The sequence below is a fragment of the Acomys minous genome, assembly GCF_964271855.1.
Source record: "Acomys minous genome assembly, chromosome: 12".
Taxonomy (NCBI): Eukaryota; Metazoa; Chordata; class Mammalia; order Rodentia; family Muridae; genus Acomys; species Acomys minous.
This window is the reverse complement of record NC_140493.1, coordinates 71,019,685-71,037,486: the sequence shown is the minus strand read 5'-3', so window position 1 is coordinate 71,037,486 and position 17,802 is coordinate 71,019,685. Positions and strand designations below refer to the sequence as shown.

The 17,802-nt window shown below is 51.6% G+C and overlaps 3 protein-coding genes across 7 annotated transcripts; 1 reads left to right on the top strand and 2 right to left on the bottom strand.

Moving 5' to 3' along the window:
• Positions 1 to 3,968: 3,968 nt before the first annotated feature.
• Positions 3,969 to 8,036, bottom strand: RAB34 (RAB34, member RAS oncogene family). Of its 4 annotated transcripts, none has more exons than XM_084750405.1 (11): positions 7,784 to 8,036; positions 6,888 to 6,984; positions 6,594 to 6,685; positions 5,968 to 6,036; positions 5,792 to 5,893; positions 5,640 to 5,704; positions 5,451 to 5,502; positions 4,878 to 4,959; positions 4,711 to 4,801; positions 4,473 to 4,580; positions 3,969 to 4,381 (listed from the first exon to the last, which is right to left on the bottom strand). In XM_084750405.1, the coding sequence occupies exons 1-11, from the start codon at positions 7,927 to 7,929 to the stop codon at positions 4,314 to 4,316; spliced, it is 972 nt and encodes a 323-aa protein (XP_084606531.1). In that variant the 5' UTR covers positions 7,930 to 8,036; the 3' UTR covers positions 3,969 to 4,313. The 4 variants fall into 4 exon arrangements, with proteins under 4 accessions (XP_084606531.1, XP_084606530.1, XP_084606528.1 ...); XM_084750404.1 differs by having other exon boundaries at positions 5,968 to 6,033; positions 7,784 to 8,021; XM_084750402.1 differs by lacking the exon at positions 7,784 to 8,036 and having other exon boundaries at positions 6,888 to 7,074.
• A 4,293-nt stretch (positions 8,037 to 12,329) lies between these two features.
• Positions 12,330 to 14,819, top strand: RPL23A (ribosomal protein L23a). The gene is made up of 5 exons (XM_084747984.1): positions 12,330 to 12,483; positions 13,011 to 13,194; positions 14,163 to 14,339; positions 14,565 to 14,634; positions 14,754 to 14,819. Exons 1-5 carry the CDS (start codon positions 12,402 to 12,404, stop codon positions 14,766 to 14,768), a joined length of 528 nt encoding a protein of 175 aa, XP_084604110.1. The 5' UTR covers positions 12,330 to 12,401; the 3' UTR covers positions 14,769 to 14,819.
• A 142-nt stretch (positions 14,820 to 14,961) lies between these two features.
• TLCD1 (TLC domain containing 1) lies at positions 14,962 to 17,116 on the bottom strand. 2 transcript variants are annotated; one of them, XM_084747982.1, is made up of 4 exons: positions 16,720 to 17,116; positions 16,327 to 16,409; positions 16,155 to 16,237; positions 14,962 to 15,796 (listed from the first exon to the last, which is right to left on the bottom strand). In XM_084747982.1, exons 1-4 carry the CDS (start codon positions 16,911 to 16,913, stop codon positions 15,416 to 15,418), a joined length of 741 nt encoding a protein of 246 aa, XP_084604108.1. In that variant the 5' UTR covers positions 16,914 to 17,116; the 3' UTR covers positions 14,962 to 15,415. The 2 variants fall into 2 exon arrangements, with proteins under 2 accessions (XP_084604108.1, XP_084604109.1); XM_084747983.1 differs by lacking the exon at positions 16,720 to 17,116 and adding an exon at positions 16,552 to 16,713.
• Positions 17,117 to 17,802: the final 686 nt, after the last annotated feature.

The following is a 17,802-nucleotide window of genomic DNA, read 5'->3' as shown; positions in this document are numbered from 1 at the left end:
TCCCGGCAGGTACTGGCCCCGCCCCTCTGCCTTCAGAGGTCCGTCCCTGACAGTTCCCTGAGCACTCTCCATGAACGTGGCACTGCCGGTATCCTGGCTTCTGATCCTGGCCTTGATGATAAGATGGCTTTCCTCCACTATGTATGGTACACCCCTCCAACCCCCAACCCTGGACCCCTAGACCCATCTTTTCCTAGCTCCACCCTTCAGATTTCCTCCCGGTCTCATAGGCCACTTGGTCCTAGATCCCACACTGTTAGCTTTCCTGTCCAGAGAGTAAGGTGGCCTATACTCGTGGTAATTTCGTCCCAGCACAAACCCTTCACATCCTCAAACATGGCGTCCACACTTCACTTGGTTTTTTGTTTGTTTGTTTGTTTGTTTGTTTTTTGGTTGGTTGGTTTTTCAAGACACTGTTTTCCTGTGTAGCCTTGGCTGTCCTGGACTCACTTTGTAGATCAGGCTGGCCTCAAACTCACAGAGATGCGCCTTCCTCTGCCTCCCAAGTGCTGGGATTACAGGCGTGCGCCACCACCGCCCGGCCACACGTCACTTGTATATCACACACGGTGATGCCAAAAGTCTCCAGACAGCACGCAGACCTAATATAAGTACACATGGACCTGTGCCCCTCTACACATGCAGCTCCCTGGGAGCACCTCAGGACTGAGGTCACATGCACACTGAATTAGCCAGCTCTGTACAAGCCGGAATCCGGAGCTATGGGAACAGAGATGGAAAACAGTTACAGAACAGTGTGAATGAAAACTGCTTTGCAGATATTCCACACAGCGCACCTCTCAGTTTCCCTCCAAGCAGCTTCCAAAGCCAGAATATGTGTGCCTCAAAAAGCAGAGGCTAAAGCCAGGTGGTGATGGCGCACACCTGTAATCCCAGCACTCTGGAGTCAGAGACAGGTGGACCGCTGTGAGTTCGAGGCCAGCCTGGTCTACAAAGTGAGTCCAGGACAGCCAAGGCTACACAGAGAGACCCTGTCAAGGAAAAAAAAAAAAAAAAAAAGCAGAGGCCAGCCCAGACATGGTGGTGCTCGCCTTTAATCCAAGCATTTGCAGGCACTCAAACTCAAGGCCAGCCTGTTCTTCATTATGAGCTCCATGACAGCCAGGGATATGTAAAATAAAAGGAAAAAAAAAAAGAAAAACAAAAAAACAAAAGGCTGGGAGAAATCCAGGTGTGATGGCACATGCCTTTAGTCAGGAGGCAGAGGCAGGCAAATCCTGGGGCGGACCATGAAACACTGTCTCAAAAGTTAAACCAATATGGGGCTGGAGAGATGGCTCAGCAGTTAAGAGCACTTGCTGCTCTTCCAGAGGTCCTGAGTTCAATTCCCAGCAACCACATGGTGGCTCACAACCATCTGTAATACGATCTGCTGCCCTCTTTTGGTGTGCATGAAGACAGTGTACTCATATACATAAATCTTTTTTTTTTTAAATTAATATAAGCCTAGTGCTGGGGTGGATCAGCTCCTTAGGAGCTGCTGGCCAGAGCAGCTTCTAGAACAGCAAAGGCTATTCACCATCGCTGTCAGGGACATTCCAAAACTGAATGGTAAGACCCTGTTGTTAATGATGTCATGCGTGTGGGTCACAGGACTGAGTCAAAAGTGTCCCCATCAGTGGCCTGGCTTTTGTAGCACCAGAAAAATGCAGGCTTCTGGCGAGACTCATGGCTTAGTGTGCTGCTATTCAGCTGGGGAATCTGCATGCTTCACGATGGAAGGGCTGGACAAGGTGTGCCAGCTGGTGCAGTAGGAATAAAACACGCCGTTAGGAATAAAACAGACTTTCTGATGGTACATATAGCCTCCTCCAAAAAGGAAAATTCACATCTAATATGAGCTTTAGAAAAAAACCCTGTGGCCAGAGAAGTCATAGGACCTGGTGGAAAGACAACAGCTATTGGTTTGGTAAACAAATATGATGCACCAGCTTTTTCCCAGCATCCCACTTACGACCATAGGTCATTTTCTGCCTTTTCCTCAGTTGTGTTTTATAGCAAAAGAAATACTGCCAAGACTCACCACAGCTATGCTCTGAAAAAATGGCGATAAATAAAGACATCAATATTCCACCAGAGTGAGATGACCATAGTCAGACTTCTTTGTTTATTTTTTTATTTTTTATATTTTTGGTTTTTCGAGACAGGGTTTCTCTGTGTAGCCTTGGCTGTCTTGAACTCACTTTGTAGACCAGGCTGGCCTCGAACTCACAGCGATCCACCTGCCTCTGCCTCCTGAGTGCTGGGATTAAAGGCCTGTGCCACCACGCCCAGCCCTCTTTGTTTATTTGTTTGTTTGTTTAAACAAAGATTTGTTTATTAAGTATACAGTGTTTTGCCTGCAGGCCAGAAGAGGGCACTAGATCACATTATAGATGGCTGTGAGCCACCATATGGTTGCTGGGAATTAAACTCAGGACCTTTCGAAGAACAGCCAGTGTTCCAGTGTTCTTAACCTCTGAGCCATCTCTCCAGCCTTTTTTTTTTTTAATTTATTTATTTGTTTATTTATTTTGAGACAAGCTTTCACTATGTAGCCTTGGCTGTCCTGGACTCCCTTTGTAGACTAGGCTGGTCTCAAACTCACAGCGAGTCCACCTGCCTCTGCCTCCCAAGTGCTGGGATTAAAGGCGTGAGCCACCGTGCCTGGCTCATAGTCAGACTTCTATGTAACCTCCTCCAAGGATCAGTGGCCATTACAAAAGAGAGCAAGGCAGGGCTGGAAAGCTTTAGGAGGAAGGGGAGGAGTGTCATGTAGCAATCTCCTCTGATATAAAGCCTTCCATCTTGGGCTGGAGAGATTGCTCAATGGGTAGAGCCGGCTGCTCTTCCAGAGGTCCTGAGTTCAATTCCCAGCAACCACATGGTGGCTCACAACCATCTATAATGGATCTGGTGCCCTCTTCTGGCATGCAGGTGTATACATAGAGCATTGTATACATAATAAATAAATAAAAACTAAAACAAAAGAACAAAACAAAAAAAACTTTCCATCTTAAGTCAGGCATGGTGGCACATGCCTTTAATCATGCCCAGCACTTGGGAGACAGAGGCAGGGGAATCTCTGAGTTTGAGGCCAGCCTGGTCTACAGAGTGAGTTCCAGAACAGTCAGGGCTACACAGAGAAACCCTGTCTCTAAAAATCAAAAACCAAACCAAACCAAAAACTTTCCATCTTAGAGGGAAGCCCCTTCAAAGACAAAAGATGTTTTACAGAGAGAACAAACATTCCATCCTTCAGGAAAGCTCCTTAAGCTCAGGATGTAAACAATTCAGAAGCCTCAGGATGCCCCTGACACCGGGCAGGTATACTAGGCTCTTCCTTACCCAAGCATATTTACACAGCCAGGACTACCTGAGAGACATCCTCAAATGGAGCTGGCTGGAGAAAGGTTCCTCCGACCTGTCCATCTGTCTGTAGGCCGTGCATCAAGCAAACAGGTGTTTCCTGTTTTCAAAAGCTGTCACTCAGACTAGGGTGGCTTGTGGTGATGCAGCTGTATCTGAGTCATTTTTGCTTCTGTAAGCAGCTCCTTACCCATACACCTGTAAGTAACCTGATTAAACCCATTGGTTCACTAAGTTGGACTTAACTTTGGTCTGTCATCAACTCCCTATCTGGGGCAAACAGATGTTTGTTCTTGTCTCTCTAGGGACACTGTCACACAATACTCATATAGTCATTTTGAGGCCAAGCTGGCCTACAAGAGACCCTGCCTCAGAGGGAGACGAAGACAGAGAGGAAAAACAACAGTAAGGAATAAAAAGGTAGTTAATTCAGATTTCAGCCCAAAGAGGATACATTTAGTCTTCTAAAACTTGCTCTCTGAGATATCAGCCAGTATGAGCCCTGTCACAGGGCCAGAAATGGAGAGACCCCCAAACGGGCTCCTGTCCCCAAATCACTACATGTCTCTATCCGCAGTCAAGAACTCCAGCCCAGAAAATTCTAATAACAGATTTTAATGCATAAGGCACAGTATAGGGCTAGACTCACCAAGCATCCTCATGTATAAAGGGCCCAGCAGGCTGAACAAAAGCAGCGATAGCACTGACCCCCACCAGGCACCCTGGAGAGCCCCCAGAGGAGCAGAGCGTCACCCAGTCTTTGGCATGGTGCCTAGGGGCAGGACGTGACTAGCATGGACTTAGTTACCCTCTGGGGGCACTGACACCAAGGGGCAGCTCTTTGGTCAGGAAATCGTCAGCGCAAATGTCCAGGGGTTGAGTTCCGGAGCAGTTGGGGTGGCATGTACCCCAGGAATGGGAAGTCTCTGGATAGTCCTCACTCTTCACGGACAGCATGTGGGCTTTTTCTTGCTGGCAGTTAGGTACAGGTTTTTGTCATCACTGTTGATGCCTGAAAAAGGGTGGGGAAACATATGAACCTAGGATTAAGGGTGTATTCACTACCCTTGCTCTCTGCCACCTCCAACCAGGTGAGCACTTACGGACAACATCCCCAATGCGCCGAGCCCCAGATTTCTCCAGCTCAGCCAGGACATTGGCCTCAAAGGTCAATGCCGCCACACGGAAGAAGAATTCTCGGACGTTCTCACCTGACATGAGGAGCAGAAATGGGTGCTCAGGGGAAGGGGGAGCAGTATGCCGAGAACACTGGACCAACCAGCTATGACGTCGGAGAGATGGGCAGGTGCACACCGCAGGCATCTAGGGTCCCCGACTCACCAGTAAGGGAGGACACGGCCCAATATTCAGCCTTAATGTCTTGGGCCACCTTGAGGGCATCCTTCTCCATCAGGGAGTACTGAGCAGGAGTCTGTGAGGAAAACCAGAGTCAGGCTGGGGGTGGGTCCCCTCATCGAGCTGGGGAATCCCTCCACTGGCACACTCACACTCAGGTCCTTCTTGGAACCCACAAGGAAGAGAAGCACGTTGGACGGGTCATTCTCCTTGAGTGCATCAGCGAGCCACTGCCTGCCACGGATGGTGGACAGACATAAGGACTGAGTGAGCCGGACAGGCCCCAGCCACCAGCTTTCCCATATCCAGTTACTAGCTCTGGTTTGTTTTCCTGGTCCCCACCCCCACCCCCACCCACCTACGTTACTCCAGAGGATTGATCCCAGTTTGTTGTTGTTGTTTGTTTTCTTTTTTCTTAAAATACTGATTTTATTCATTTTGCATACAGCATTCTGACTGCATGTACACCCGAAGGCCAGAAGAGGGCACCAGATCTCAATATAGATGATTGTGAGCCTCCATGCGGTGGCTGGGAATTGAACTCATGACCTCTGGGAAGAGCAGCCAATGGGCTTTAACCTCTTGAACCATCTCTCCAGCCCAACCGGAGTTCCTTATGCGTTGCTGCTGACAAGTCTCCACCACTGAGCTCCAGAGGCAGCCGCCCTTAGATTAAACCCTCTTTTTCTGAACCTTCCCCACTGTGTCCTGACATCCCCACATACTTGGTATGCTCCAGGGATGCCACATCATTCAGGTTGAAGACAATGATGATGGCTGAAAGAGTGAAACAGCAGCAGGTTCATAGAAAGATGCCTTTGGCTAGTCTCCCCCCCACCCCCCCCACCCCCGCCCCCACCCCCACTAGCTCTACTTGGAAGCTTGGTGGGCTCTCAGGCTGCCTGCATCGCTACCTTGAGCTCCTCGGTAGTAGGTGGAGGCGATGCATTTGAACCGCTCCTGCCCAGCGGTGTCCCAACTGAAAGAAAGGAGAGGAGAAGCTGAGCTAAGAAGGTGTGCAGAACGGGTGACAAGGCTAGCTGGGAGGGCTGGAAGAGACACTCACAGCTGGAGACTGAAGGGGACACCTAAGACTTCAAATCGTTCCATCTCAAAATCCACTCCGATGGTGGCCTTGTAATTCTTATCAAAGGTGTCTTTGCAGAACCTGCAGCACAGCCCACCTTGTAAAGACGGATCGGGCCGAGCCCTTGCCCAGCCAAGGTCCGGCACCCAGTTTACCTATTAATGAGACAGGTCTTCCCCACAGACAGGTCCCCCACAACGATGACCTTGGATATCTTAAATCTGCTGGGCAGAAGAACAGATGGACAGAAGGTGTCAACTTTTCATTCTAAGGCGGTGTTGATACCCTTGCCTAGTCTTCGCTGCACCTAAGCAGAGAGGTAGAGATGTACAGGCAGGCTTCCCTGGAGCCTGGAAGGTCCTGCACAGATGCGCTGGGGGAGGGGGGCGAGGGGGGAAGTGGGGAAGCCGGGGGCGGGGATGCGGGGCAGTGTTCAACAGGAGGGACTTTCAGACTTCTCTCACCTTCTCTGGGGTGTGTGTGTTGAGAGGGGGGAGCTCGGGAGGTCCTGTAGTGCTGGGGATGGCCCGAGGGCCCTCTCTCTTTCTCTCTCCAGCCGCACACCCCCGGCCCCAGCTATGGATGGTGTGTGTATGACCTTGACCCCCCTCATGTTGGATTTCTTCTCTATAGGCTTACAACAACCTCGCAGGGAGGAAAGGGGCGAAGAGCCGTCAGAACTGAGGCATAACCGTGTAGCCTCAAAGAGGTCATGACTTCACAAAGTTTCTTGAGTTGTTGTTTGTTTTTTTGTTTTTACTTAGGGGTGTCCCTAACTCACCCCACGGTGCCTGTCCGGTGCTCCTGGCAGGCGCAAGTGACGCGGGGGTGGAAGTCTTTGCGCACGTGCAAAGCGGCCTCCTTCCTCAGGCACTGAGAGGGACATTGTGAGAATGGAGCTTTTGTCCCGCAGCCAAGCAGCTCCGGGTGGGGGTTGGGGTGGGAAGCGGACCACCCAGGAGCAGCGGGTCTTGCAGGGCGGCAGGGCAGCGCCCAATCCTGCTGCTCCGGTGCCACCTTCTCCCCGCCCACATTCCACTACAGCCAGAGGCCCGACGTGGCGCTTAGTGCCTACCTGGGGCAACTCCGCCAGGACGCGGTCCCTCCGCACGGGCGCCAGAATGTTCATCTTGTCTGCGACTTTGCGGGGCTCCCCGGGAAGGCGCGGAGGCCTGATCCGCCCCGGCGGCCCGGGCCCGTGGGGACCCGACGATTACTCGCGGCCGTGGGGTACCTACAATCACCCGAGGCCACGGGGAGCCTGCGGGAGCCCTCGGCCTCGGAGACGCTACGACCACCGCCGGCCAAGGGGATGGGACGATCACCCCGGGTCTAGGAGAGCCCACGATCACCCGAGCTCGGGGCGTCCCGAAGACCACCCGGGGGCGGGGAGATGCCCCGGCCGCTAGCTGTGGGCAGGCAGTCCCGTCCCGGGGAGCCCGGGCCCTCGCGGACCCTACAATGACACGGGGTCGGATAGCTCCTACGATAACCCGGGGCCGCGGAGACCCGACGACAACTCGGGGCTGGGATGGCCCTACCATAACAGAGAGGCCTTGGGGCGCTGGGCCGCCCCGCTACACGGGGTCAGTGCGCGCAGGGGCGGCACTGCCGACGCCAGCGAGCGCTGGGAGGAGGGGGCGAGGACCCTGGACGCGCGGCGAGGCCTGCGGTCCCACTCCGTTCCCACTCTGCGAACGCTGTAACACGATCCCCGGAAATTCCTGGAAAAGGGCCGCCCCCTGCCCCGCACCCCGTCGCTCCCGGGTTTGCAGCCGCCCTCGCCGGGGCCCTCGCCAACCCCCTCCTCTCCTCCCCGCGCGCTTCCCGGGCTCCAGCTCGCCCGCCAGCTGCCTTACCCTACTCCAGCACCGCCTCAACCCAGGCTGGAGCATTTCCAGATTGAGATGCCCTAAGTCTCTCTCCCTTTCATCTCCCTGTCGGGGCTGCATTTTCCCCGGGACCCCTTACCCAACGGAACTGGTGATGGGGAACCGATGACTGTAGCGCAGCATCTGGCAAGACCCGGTGACGCCGAAGGGGAAAGGGGGGGAGAGAAGGGGACCAAGGAGAGGCGGTGCTTCCCTCCAAGACTTCAGGCCTGGCACATGACTCATAGAGTCTGCCCCTGCTCGCCCTTCTGCCCCGAGAGGTGGAAGGAAGCTCCTAAAGGGGGTGCCAAGATCGGAACGAAGTATCCACCAAGGACCAGACGTCCCAGATCTGTAGTTTTCCCGGTCCAGCCTCCTCCCGTGGAGTATAGAGAAGTTTTAGGTAGCCTGGTGGCGGTGGTGGCGGCGGCGGTTCAGGCCTTTTATCCCAGCACTTGGGAGGCAGAGGCAGGTGGATCTCCATGAGTCCGAGGCCAGCTTGGTTTACAAAACGAGTTCAGGACAGTCAAAGCGCTACACAGAAAAACCCTGTCTCAGAAAGAAAAAAAAAAAATAAGGTTACGTACACTGAAACTTCATCTTTTCGTGTGGTCACCACTTTGGAACTCTAGAACTCCCTTCTAATATGGGTGTTCATTTTTCTTCCCCAAATAGAAGTTTAAACCAGAACACTTTTTCCATTTTGTGTGTGCACACATTCACAGACAGACACACACACACACACACACACACACACACACACACACACAAGAGGAGGAGGAGAAAGAGGAGGAAAAAACTGTGTCTGGAGCTAAAGTTAAAGATTCAAAAGGCCTGGGGGCTGGAGAGATGGCTTAGAGGTTAAGAGCACCGTCTGCTCTTCTGAAGGTCCCGAGTTCAATTCCCAGCAACCACATGGTGGCTCACAACCACCTGTAATGAGACCTGGTGCCTTCTTGTGGTGGGCAGGCACACCTGTGGGCAGACTACTGTGTAAATAATAAATAAATCTTAAAAAAAAAAAGATATTCGAAAGGCCTTTAATCCCAGCACTTGGGAGGCAGAGGCAGGTGGATCTCTGTGAGTTCGAGGCCAGCCTGGTCTATAAAGCGAGTCCAGGACAGCCAGGGCTAAACAGAGAAAACCTGTCCCAAAAAACACAAAAGTGAAAACGAGTAGAACACAGTACTAGGAGAGGAGGGCTAGTTCAGGGTTGAGGACTTACAGCAAAAACCAGGTTATCCTAGATAAACCATAAGTTGTTTCAGCTGTGGTTAGAACCACTTAAAGGAAGGAATATTACTGAAGTCTCGCCTGTTGGCTCACATCTGTGATTCCAGCGCTCATGAGGCCAAGGTAGGACTCGTTTAAAGCCAGCCTGGGCTACAGAGTGAGACTTTGCCTTAAAAAAAAAAAGAAAAAAAATCCAGCTGGGTGTGGTGGCTCTTGCAAGTGGATCGCTGTGAATTCTAGGCCAGCCTGGCCTACAAAGTGAGTCTCGGACAGCCAAGGCTACACAGAGAAACCCTGCCTTGAAAACACAAAACAAACAAATGGGTATGGTGATCGTCTACACACTTGGAGGCATAGGCATGACCTTGCCTTGTTTACAAAGAGATATAGAGAGCTCCAGGCAATCCAGAGTTGTATAGCAAGGTCCTGTCTCCAGATTATGTCAGGAGAAAGATCAAGAATTAAAAACATGCCGGGCATGGTGGGCTCTCATTAAATCCCAGCATTCCGGAGGCAGAGGCAGTCGGATCGCTCTGAGATTAAGGCCAGCCTGATCCACAAAGTAAGTCCAGGACAGCCAAGGCTACATAGTGAAACCCTGTCCCAGAAAAAAAAAAAAAAGACCACGACTTGCTGCTCTTGGAGAGGCCAGGGGTTCTGCTTCCGGCTGGGAACTCACAATTGAGTCTGCAACTGCAGTTCCAGGGGATCCAACACCCTCCTCTGGGCTCCACAGACTGGCACCAGCACCAGGCATGGATGTGGTGCACAAACTTACATGTAGGTGAAACACTGATACACATGAAATTGTTTTAAATATTAGGGGCTGGTTCAACAGATAATACAGTGTGTGCTGTTCTTGCCGAGGACCTGAGTTTAGCTCACAGCATTCACATCTAGTGGACCACAACTAACTACACACACACAAAGTGATAATAAAGGCGGGCGTGATGGCGCAGGCCTTTAATTCCAGCGCTCGGGAGGCAGAGGCAAGTGGATCACTGTGAGTTCGAGACCAGCCTGGTCTACAAAGCAAGTCAAGTCTATACAAAGAAACTCTGTCTCAAAAAAAAAAAAAAAAAAAAAAAACAAATAAAAAATAAGTAAATAAAATAAAATAAAATCTTTTTGTAGTTGTTTTTCTGAAACAGGATTTTTCTCTGTGTAGCCCTGGCTGTCCTGGACTCAGTCTGTAGACCAGGCTGGTCTGGAACTCAGAGAGATCCACCTGCCTCTGCCTCACAAGTGCTGGGATTACAGGCATGGGTCACCATACCTGGCTAAATTAAAATTTTTAAATTTTATTACTTATTATATAGGCCAGGCAGTGGCACCTACTTATACCATACCAAAGCGGACCTGGCCTCCAGATTTTGCTAGAATCCCTCAGTCCCTACCAGACTTTCCAGCTTTTATTTTTATTTATTTATTTTTTGAGACAGGGTCTCTCTGTATAGCCTTGGCTGCCCTGGACTTGCTTTGTAGACCAGGCTGGCCTCGAACTCACAGTGATTTGCCTACCTCTGCCTCCAAAGTGATGGGATTAAAAGCATGTTCCACCACGCTTGGCCGCAGACTGTGCTCTTAACGGCTGAGCCATGCCTCCAGCCCTTATTTTTTGTTTTTGTTCTTGAGACAGTATTTCTCTGTCCTAGACTCTATTTGGAGATCAGGCTGGCCTCAAAGTCATAGAGATACACCTGCCTCTGCCTTCCTGAGTGCTGAGATAACAGGTGTGCGCTCCCTTTGATTTTTTTTTTCTCCCTGCCACCAAATCACTGCGGCAGTCATGTTCAGCTCTGGCACCTTAATTTTCCACAGATGTTATATGAAGAAGTGATGGGAAATCCTGTTCTACCATTGCAAATCTTTGCTTCACCTCTACTAGCCAAACTGCATTCTGTTTGTTTGTTTGTTTTTTAAAGATTTATTTATTATGTATACAGGATTCTGCCCACACCTGTGCCTGCCCACCACAAGAAGGCACCAGATCTCATTACAAGTGGTTGTGAGCCACATGTGGTTGCTGGGAATTGAACGCGGGACCTTCGGAAGAACAGATGGCGCTCTTAACCTCTGAGCCATCTCTTCAGCCCCTGCATTCTGCTTTTAATTTATTTGTTTGTGACATTCTCACTATGTAGTGCTGGCTGGTCTGGAATTTACTGTGTAAAGCAGGCTGGCCTTTTCTTTGTTTCAATCTTCCTATCTTCTGTGTGCTGGGATAACAGATTTGGACTAAAAAGTACTTCAGACTGTCTCTCTATTTATACCAGGCAGTGTATCTACCTACATATCTATCTATCTATCTATCTATCTATCTATCTATCTATTTTTTTCTTGGAAACATGGTTTCTTACTTTTATTTTTTTTAATATTTATTTATTTATTTATTTATTAGTTTATCGAGATAGGGTTTCTCTTGTAGTCCTAGCTGGGTTTCCAGGACTCGCTTTGTAGACCAGGTTGGCCTCAAACTCACAGCGATCCACCTGCCTCTGCCTCCCGAGTGATAGGATTAAAGGCATGCACCACCACGCTCAGCTTGTTTCTTTTCGAGGCAGGATGTCTTTGTGTATCCTTGGCTGTCCTAGACTCAATTTGAGGATCAGGCTGGCCTTGAATTTGCAGCCATCTGCCTGCCTCTGCCGCCCTGAGTGCTGGGATTAAAGGTGTGCTCCAATGTGCCTGACTGAGGCAGTTTCTTTGTGTAATAATAGCCCTGGCTGTCCTGTCATTTGTAGACCAGTCTGGCCTCGAACTCACAGAGATCTGCCAGCCTCCCCGAATACTGGGACTATAGGTGTATACCATCACGCCCAGTTTATTTATTTATTTATTTATTTATTATTTTTTTTGGTTTTTTGAGACAGGGTTTCTCTGTGTATCCCTGGCTGTCCTGGACTCACTTTGTAGACCAGGCTGGCCTCGAACTCACAGTGATCCGCCTGCCTCTGCCTCCCGAGTGCTAGGATTAAAGGCGTGCGCCACCACGCCCGGCTATCACGCCCAGTTTAAACGTGTATCTTTAAATTTTTTTTATTTTTATTTTTTAAACATGTATCTTTAAAAACTACAACTCCATAGGAAAACTTTAACAGTAAGGGCGTGGTGGCGAACGCCTTTGATACCAGTACTCGGGAGGCAGAGGCAAGTGGATCTCGAAAAACCAACCAAACAAACAAATTAACAAGAGAGAGAGACAGAGAAAGACAGAGAGAGGGAGGGGGAGAAGGAAGGAAGGAAAGAAACAAAGAAACGAAGAATAAAGAAAGGAAAGAAAAACCTTTTCTTGAAAAACCAAAGCAAAACAAACCAAAGCAAAATAACTACAACTCCCAAGAAGCCGTAGGGCGTTACGAAGGGAGGAGCGGCGCAGGCTTGATCACACTCACTAGGAAATGAAATGGAACTGCAGTTCCCAGGAAGCCCAAGAACTATGAATCATCCAATCAGCGCTACGTACAAACTATCGCGAGACTTGGATGAGACTTCATTCTATAAGCTCATGGGAACGAGGATGGGTAATCCTTTTCGCCAAGATGGCGCCGAAAGCGAAGAAGGAAGGTGTGTTGCGGCATGGGGCTGTGGCGGGGTTGGCTTGGGGATATTCGCAGAGCGAACTCACGGGGAAGACGGCTGCCGGGCTAAGCCGTAGGCTACTTACTGTGTCGCTCCGTATTGCAGTTAGGCACACACTGCGGTGTAGGAGGACCGCGTGGGCCAAGCCTCATGAGCCGGTGACGGTGAACGGGGTTGAAGAGGCAACCCGCCTGGCATCGCCCACCACCGATAGCCAGCCCGGTGGCGTTGGGAAGCTACTTAACATCCACAGGGTGGCGCCCCGTGTCTCCCCACTTAGAAGAGAATAAGGGTAATCCTTACCCTTCGCCCTTTATCCACGTTTAATGGGGTTTACGTTACACCGTTTTATCTTCGCCTGCAATGTCGTGCATATGATGGAAAAAAAAGCTAACGTCTCCTGAGACCTATGATGTCTTCAAAGGAACCACTGATGCGCGCGTGCTGGCCGGGCCGCCGGAAGGGATCGATTTATGTGTCTTGCGCGCTAGGTTTATTTCCTTCTCTCTCAGCTCCTGCCCCTCCCAAAGCCGAAGCCAAAGCGAAGGCCTTGAAGGCTAAGAAGGCAGTGCTGAAAGGCGTCCACAGCCACAAGAAGAAGAAGATCCGCACGTCACCCACCTTCCGGCGGCCCAAGACCCTGCGGCTCCGGAGGCAGCCCAAATACCCTCGAAAGAGCGCACCCAGGAGGAACAAGTAAGGCGTTAGCGTCTGTCCTTTATCACCCGTAGCTTGTCCTAATGGTCCAGTGTGCTGCTCTGGTGAAGATGTGAGGTCTTCGTAAGTTAATTGTCCCATCTCTGTTGGAAAGTTGACTTCAAAGGGAAGCTGCTTGGCTCCAAACGTCATGGCACTTACTGGAAGCAACACGTGAAAGTTGAGTGGTGTGGGTTATCTGCATTGGGCGTGATGCCTTGCTAATGGTGTAATGAAACAAAACTTTTTAAACTACCAGTGACGTTTGGGTAAGAAGTGTTCACTGGGGAAAATAGTTGGATACGGTTAGCTTTTCAGAATTTAAAGAAAAGTTGTTTACTGACCGCTCAAGCCAACAGAGTTGCAGTAGGCCCTGGGGCTCGGAATGTATTTACTCACTAAAGCTCTTGGAGGCCTGGGTTCAGTCTCCAGCACTGTATAAATTATGTGTGGTGGTTAACCTGTAACGCTAGAAGGTCAGGGCAAGAAAATCTGAAGTCCAAGGTCATCTTTGGTGGGCTGGTCTTGGATATATGGGGCCCTTCCTCAGACAAGAAGGGGGTGTATATGAAATTGGTAGCTGTTGGGTGTTAGGCCAGCTTGTGCTGTATTGTAAGGCCATATCTCCCCCGCCCAAAACAGGGTCTCTATGTGTAGCCTTGGCTGTTCTGGACTCGCTTTGTAGACCAGGCTGGCCTTGAACTCACAGCGATCCCCCTGCCTCTGCCTCCTGAGTGCTGGGATTTAAGCTGTGGGCCACTATACAAGTTTTGTTTCTAAATGGAGATTTCTGCTTCCTGGGGTTCAGGTGCATGTGATGACACCATGTAGCGACCAAAGTCTGACAATGGTGATTGCTATCCTATTGTCTGATGCACCTACTCTTTCCTAGCCTTGGGTTCCAAAGTAAAGCCCGCCTTATTGAATACTGGCCCAGGGCAGTTGACTCCATCTCCCATCCCCTCTAGGCTTGACCACTATGCCATCATCAAATTCCCCCTGACCACCGAGTCAGCCATGAAGAAGATAGAGGACAACAACACACTCGTGTTCATTGTGGACGTCAAGGCTAACAAGCACCAGATCAAACAGGCCGTGAAGAAACTCTACGACATTGATGTGGCCAAAGTCAATACCCTGATAAGGTGAGTGGGACCAGGCAGGAACCAAAGGGCTCGGGTGGGTTTATTTAAATATCGCACGGCTTCAAAGTGACTCTTAGCCCCTCTGTGCAAATGATGGAAAACTTGCTGTTTGGAAAAGAATGACACCAACAAAGGAACCACTGATGTAGCAGAGACCTAGGGGAGGCATGTGGGAGGACTGGAGCTATGAGAGCATCCCGCTCTGAGCCTTCCTTCTCCACTCAGGCCTGATGGAGAGAAGAAGGCATATGTTCGACTGGCTCCTGATTATGATGCTCTGGATGTTGCCAACAAGGTAAGGGCCCTGCACAGTCAGCACTTCACATCAGCGTCTGACTACTTTCCCCCTTGCTGCCCTCCCAGCTCACTTTAAACATTAACTCCATTAACTTCACTCCCTTTCTTGTTTTTCAGATTGGGATCATCTAAACTGAGTCCAGCTGGCTAATTCTAAATACACACTTTTTTCACCATAAATAAGGCTGCTTGTCTTTTTGTCGCTTTCTGATTGGGCTGGGGACAAGGCCATACTAAAGTAAGGTGGGTGCTGGGTCCCAGTGCTTTCCCAGCTCTGAGCAGAAAAGACGTCATCTACTAAGATGCCACTGTTACTGCGCCGTGCTAGAGCTCAAGACAGGTGTTTATTACTCAGGCAGGTGTTAGTTGTCCTGGGACATGCCTCCATCACAAGTTCAGAGGACAAGCTTTACAAGACTTCCTTCCTTTATCCCTGGAAGAGGCGGTTGTGAAACCAAATGCCAGAGTCTGGAAGACCAGAGGGGTTATTTTAGAGTAGTCAGCATCCATTTCAGGGTGGTGTGGGTTGGCTGGCCCTTGACAGTGTCTTGTCCTCGCCCTAACCGTGCCCAACCGGTTGGTCTGCTTCCCTCACCCCTTGCCCAAGAAGAGGACTTCAGAGGAGAGCTTTCATTAGTGTTTCAACAGTGTGGGTGTAGGCTAAAGGTGGAAAGGCTGGCTCCAGAGTACACCCAGGCTTGGGGCGGGCAAAGCCCTGGTTTATGTTGCAAAGTTGTTGGCTGTGCTTGCTGTCCCTGCCACACATCCTGGGTTGTTTCTCACTCAGTCAAGAATTTGTCTTTCTGGCGCCTGGGAGCTCGTTCAGGGCAGAAATCAGAGCGGAGGAGGCGAGAAAAGTAGATGAGGATCATCAAGTCCAGCATGAGCAGGATGGCCAGCAAGAAGGTCCCCAGGGTCCTCTGGTCAGCATACTGGAGGAAGAGCTTGGTGAGGTAGGCCTGGGGGGCCAGGCGGAAGAGGAAGTACATGACCAGGTTCACATACTTGTTGACCCTGTAGAGGAGGAGATCCTGGGCGTTGTTTATCTTCATCATCATCCTTAAGGTGAGGAAGATGTTGCTGACCTCCACCAGTAGTGTTAAGACGCCACCACCAACGAACCTTTTCCAAAAGATGCCAGAGAAGAAGGCGCCCAAAGCCTAAGGGGCAAAGTGACAGGAGAAGGGCGTTTGAAAACAGGTGCCATGCACTCCTAGGCACTTTTTCTCCCCTCCTTCAAGACGGGTTCTCTGTCTCTCGCTGTCCTGGACTTGTTTGTAAACCAGGCTGGCCTCAAAGTCACAGAGATCCACCTGCCTCTACCTCCCCAAATGCTGGAATTAAAGGTGGATTTTGTCCAGTAAGGTCTAGCTCTGAGTGACATTCCTAGTCTGTTTACCTAGGTAGTAGGTGAGCCCAGGCAGTCTGCTGGCTCCAGAGGGAGCGAAAACAGAATCTTAGGTAACCTCAGAGTTGTGACCATGTTGCCTGTATTCACTTCACCAGTTTCTCACTTACCATGACATGATGGACAAGGTATTCCCAAGAGGCTCCAGTCTGTCTGCTAACAATGATGTCTACAGTGTCGTGGATGAAGTATCCTAGTGGAGGGGCAGGAAAAGAGGAAATCACTGAACAGGCTCAGTGGTCTAACAATCTCCTAATCCCCGCCTTTTTGCGCATAGCCTACCTGTAGAGAAGCAAACAAGCAAGTAGCCAGAAAGCGACCACGCCGTCTCAATCTCCACCAGCATTTCAGGGGTTTGCCATATGCTGGAACAGAAAAGGGACCTTGTGCCTGCAGCCTCCCCGAGGACCCTTGCCTCCCCCAACTCTCTAGCTAGTCCCAGGGCTTTTAGGTGCCTGCTATTGGCTGGCTGGAGGGTGAGGAGGGGCTTGGCCTAAGCCCAGGTACCTCGGGTTTCCCACAGCCGCTCTTGGTTGGGTAGTTTTCCAAACGCAATCAGGTGAGCTCCTTGGCGTCTGCTCACTCGTGAGTGATGGGAATAGCAACAGGGAGACCAGCCCGAGCACCCCGCGAAAGATCCCACGGCCACCTCACTACCCTTGGTTGTTCACTCACCACAGCAGTGCCCAGATCCCTGATACAATGGAGTGGGTGAAGGAGACAAGTAGGTTGTGCCAACGCCAGGTGCGCAGGGGGTCGGTGTGCACGTGTGCAGGCAGGGGCAGGCGACAGAGCACGCGCCGGAGTGCTCGGAAGGTCAGAGTGGCGCCCAGGAGCAGCGGCCAGGCGGGGTGCAACAGTAGGGGCATGCTGGCCCTCTTTGCCGTCCGTCTGTCCGCCCTTTAAGCCGTCTCCTCCGGCAGTTCTGGGAACACCGCTCCGTCTCCGGCCAGCGAACCACGACCGTCTCTGCCTCGGGCCGCCAGCCCCACAGTTTCGCGGAGCCCTCAAGGCCCCTTCGCTCCTCCCCGCGCTCCCGGCGAGGCCTCTGCCCGCCCCTGCCGCCTGCGCCCCCGCCCCGCCCCGCCGCCTGCCCCCGCCCCCTCGGGCGCCTCTGCCGCGAGTAGGGCGCGAGCCCTGTGTCCCCCGGGGCCCCGCCCGGATCCCGCCGACTTCGAGCGCGAAGGGGCTGTCCCCGCCATCGCCGCCGGAGCACCCCTGTCTGGCGCCTCCCGACAGCCGAAGGCGCCCTGGGGTGCCCACATGCCTACTGCCCCACTAGCTCACGTCCCCACTTTCTCCGCCGCCACCGGCTCCCACACTCTGAGTGGGTACCGCGAGAACCCTCCGCTCTCAACTTTCTTCAGGACAGAGCTGGGCGGAACCATCACACAAACGGGGCGGCCAAACCCTGGTCCTGAGATCCGGAGCGCCGCCTTGGACCACGGCTCCTCCCAGACTCGATTCTTCTGCGGGGAAGGAGACCGACGTGTTTACCTGTGTCTACCGCGCCCCGTAAGAGTGGTGCTTGGGAACTGTTGAGTCACTCACCATCACCTCTCGCCCCCACCACTCTTGGGCTCCTGGAGCACAGCGGCTGTCACAATCCTCCCTCAGACAGTCCCAACTCTCTTCTGGCTCCTTGGAGGCTGGGGCGGGGAAGGCTGCGGATTTGCCCAGACAGCTGGGGTGACCCTCTCCAGGGCAATGGCCTAGAGTAATTGCGGCCTCTGGCCACTAGGTGTCAGCCTGTCCTCA

Excerpts from the sequence above, each read along its gene's own strand:
- RAB34 (XM_084750405.1), bottom strand. The coding sequence starts at position 7,929 with ATGAGTCATGTGCCAGGCCTGAAGTCTTGGAGGGAAGCACCGCCTCTC. Across the intron at positions 4,960-5,450 it reads GCATCCCTGGAGCATACCAA|GCAGTGGCTCGCTGATGCAC; the intron begins GTATGTGGGGAT and ends CATCCGTGGCAG. Across the intron at positions 4,581-4,710 it reads GGCCGTGTCCTCCCTTACTG|GTGAGAACGTCCGAGAATTC; the intron begins GTGAGTCGGGGA and ends TCCTCATGTCAG.
- RPL23A (XM_084747984.1), top strand. The coding sequence starts at position 12,402 with ATGAGACTTCATTCTATAAGCTCATGGGAACGAGGATGGGTAATCCTT. Across the intron at positions 12,484-13,010 it reads GCCGAAAGCGAAGAAGGAAG|CTCCTGCCCCTCCCAAAGCC; the intron begins GTGTGTTGCGGC and ends CTTCTCTCTCAG. Across the intron at positions 13,195-14,162 it reads AGCGCACCCAGGAGGAACAA|GCTTGACCACTATGCCATCA; the intron begins GTAAGGCGTTAG and ends CATCCCCTCTAG.
- TLCD1 (XM_084747982.1), bottom strand. The coding sequence starts at position 16,913 with ATGCCCCTACTGTTGCACCCCGCCTGGCCGCTGCTCCTGGGCGCCACT. Across the intron at positions 16,238-16,326 it reads GCTTGTTTGCTTCTCTACAG|GATACTTCATCCACGACACT; the intron begins GTAGGCTATGCG and ends CCCCTCCACTAG. Across the intron at positions 15,797-16,154 it reads ACCTTGTCCATCATGTCATG|GCTTTGGGCGCCTTCTTCTC; the intron begins GTAAGTGAGAAA and ends TTTGCCCCTTAG.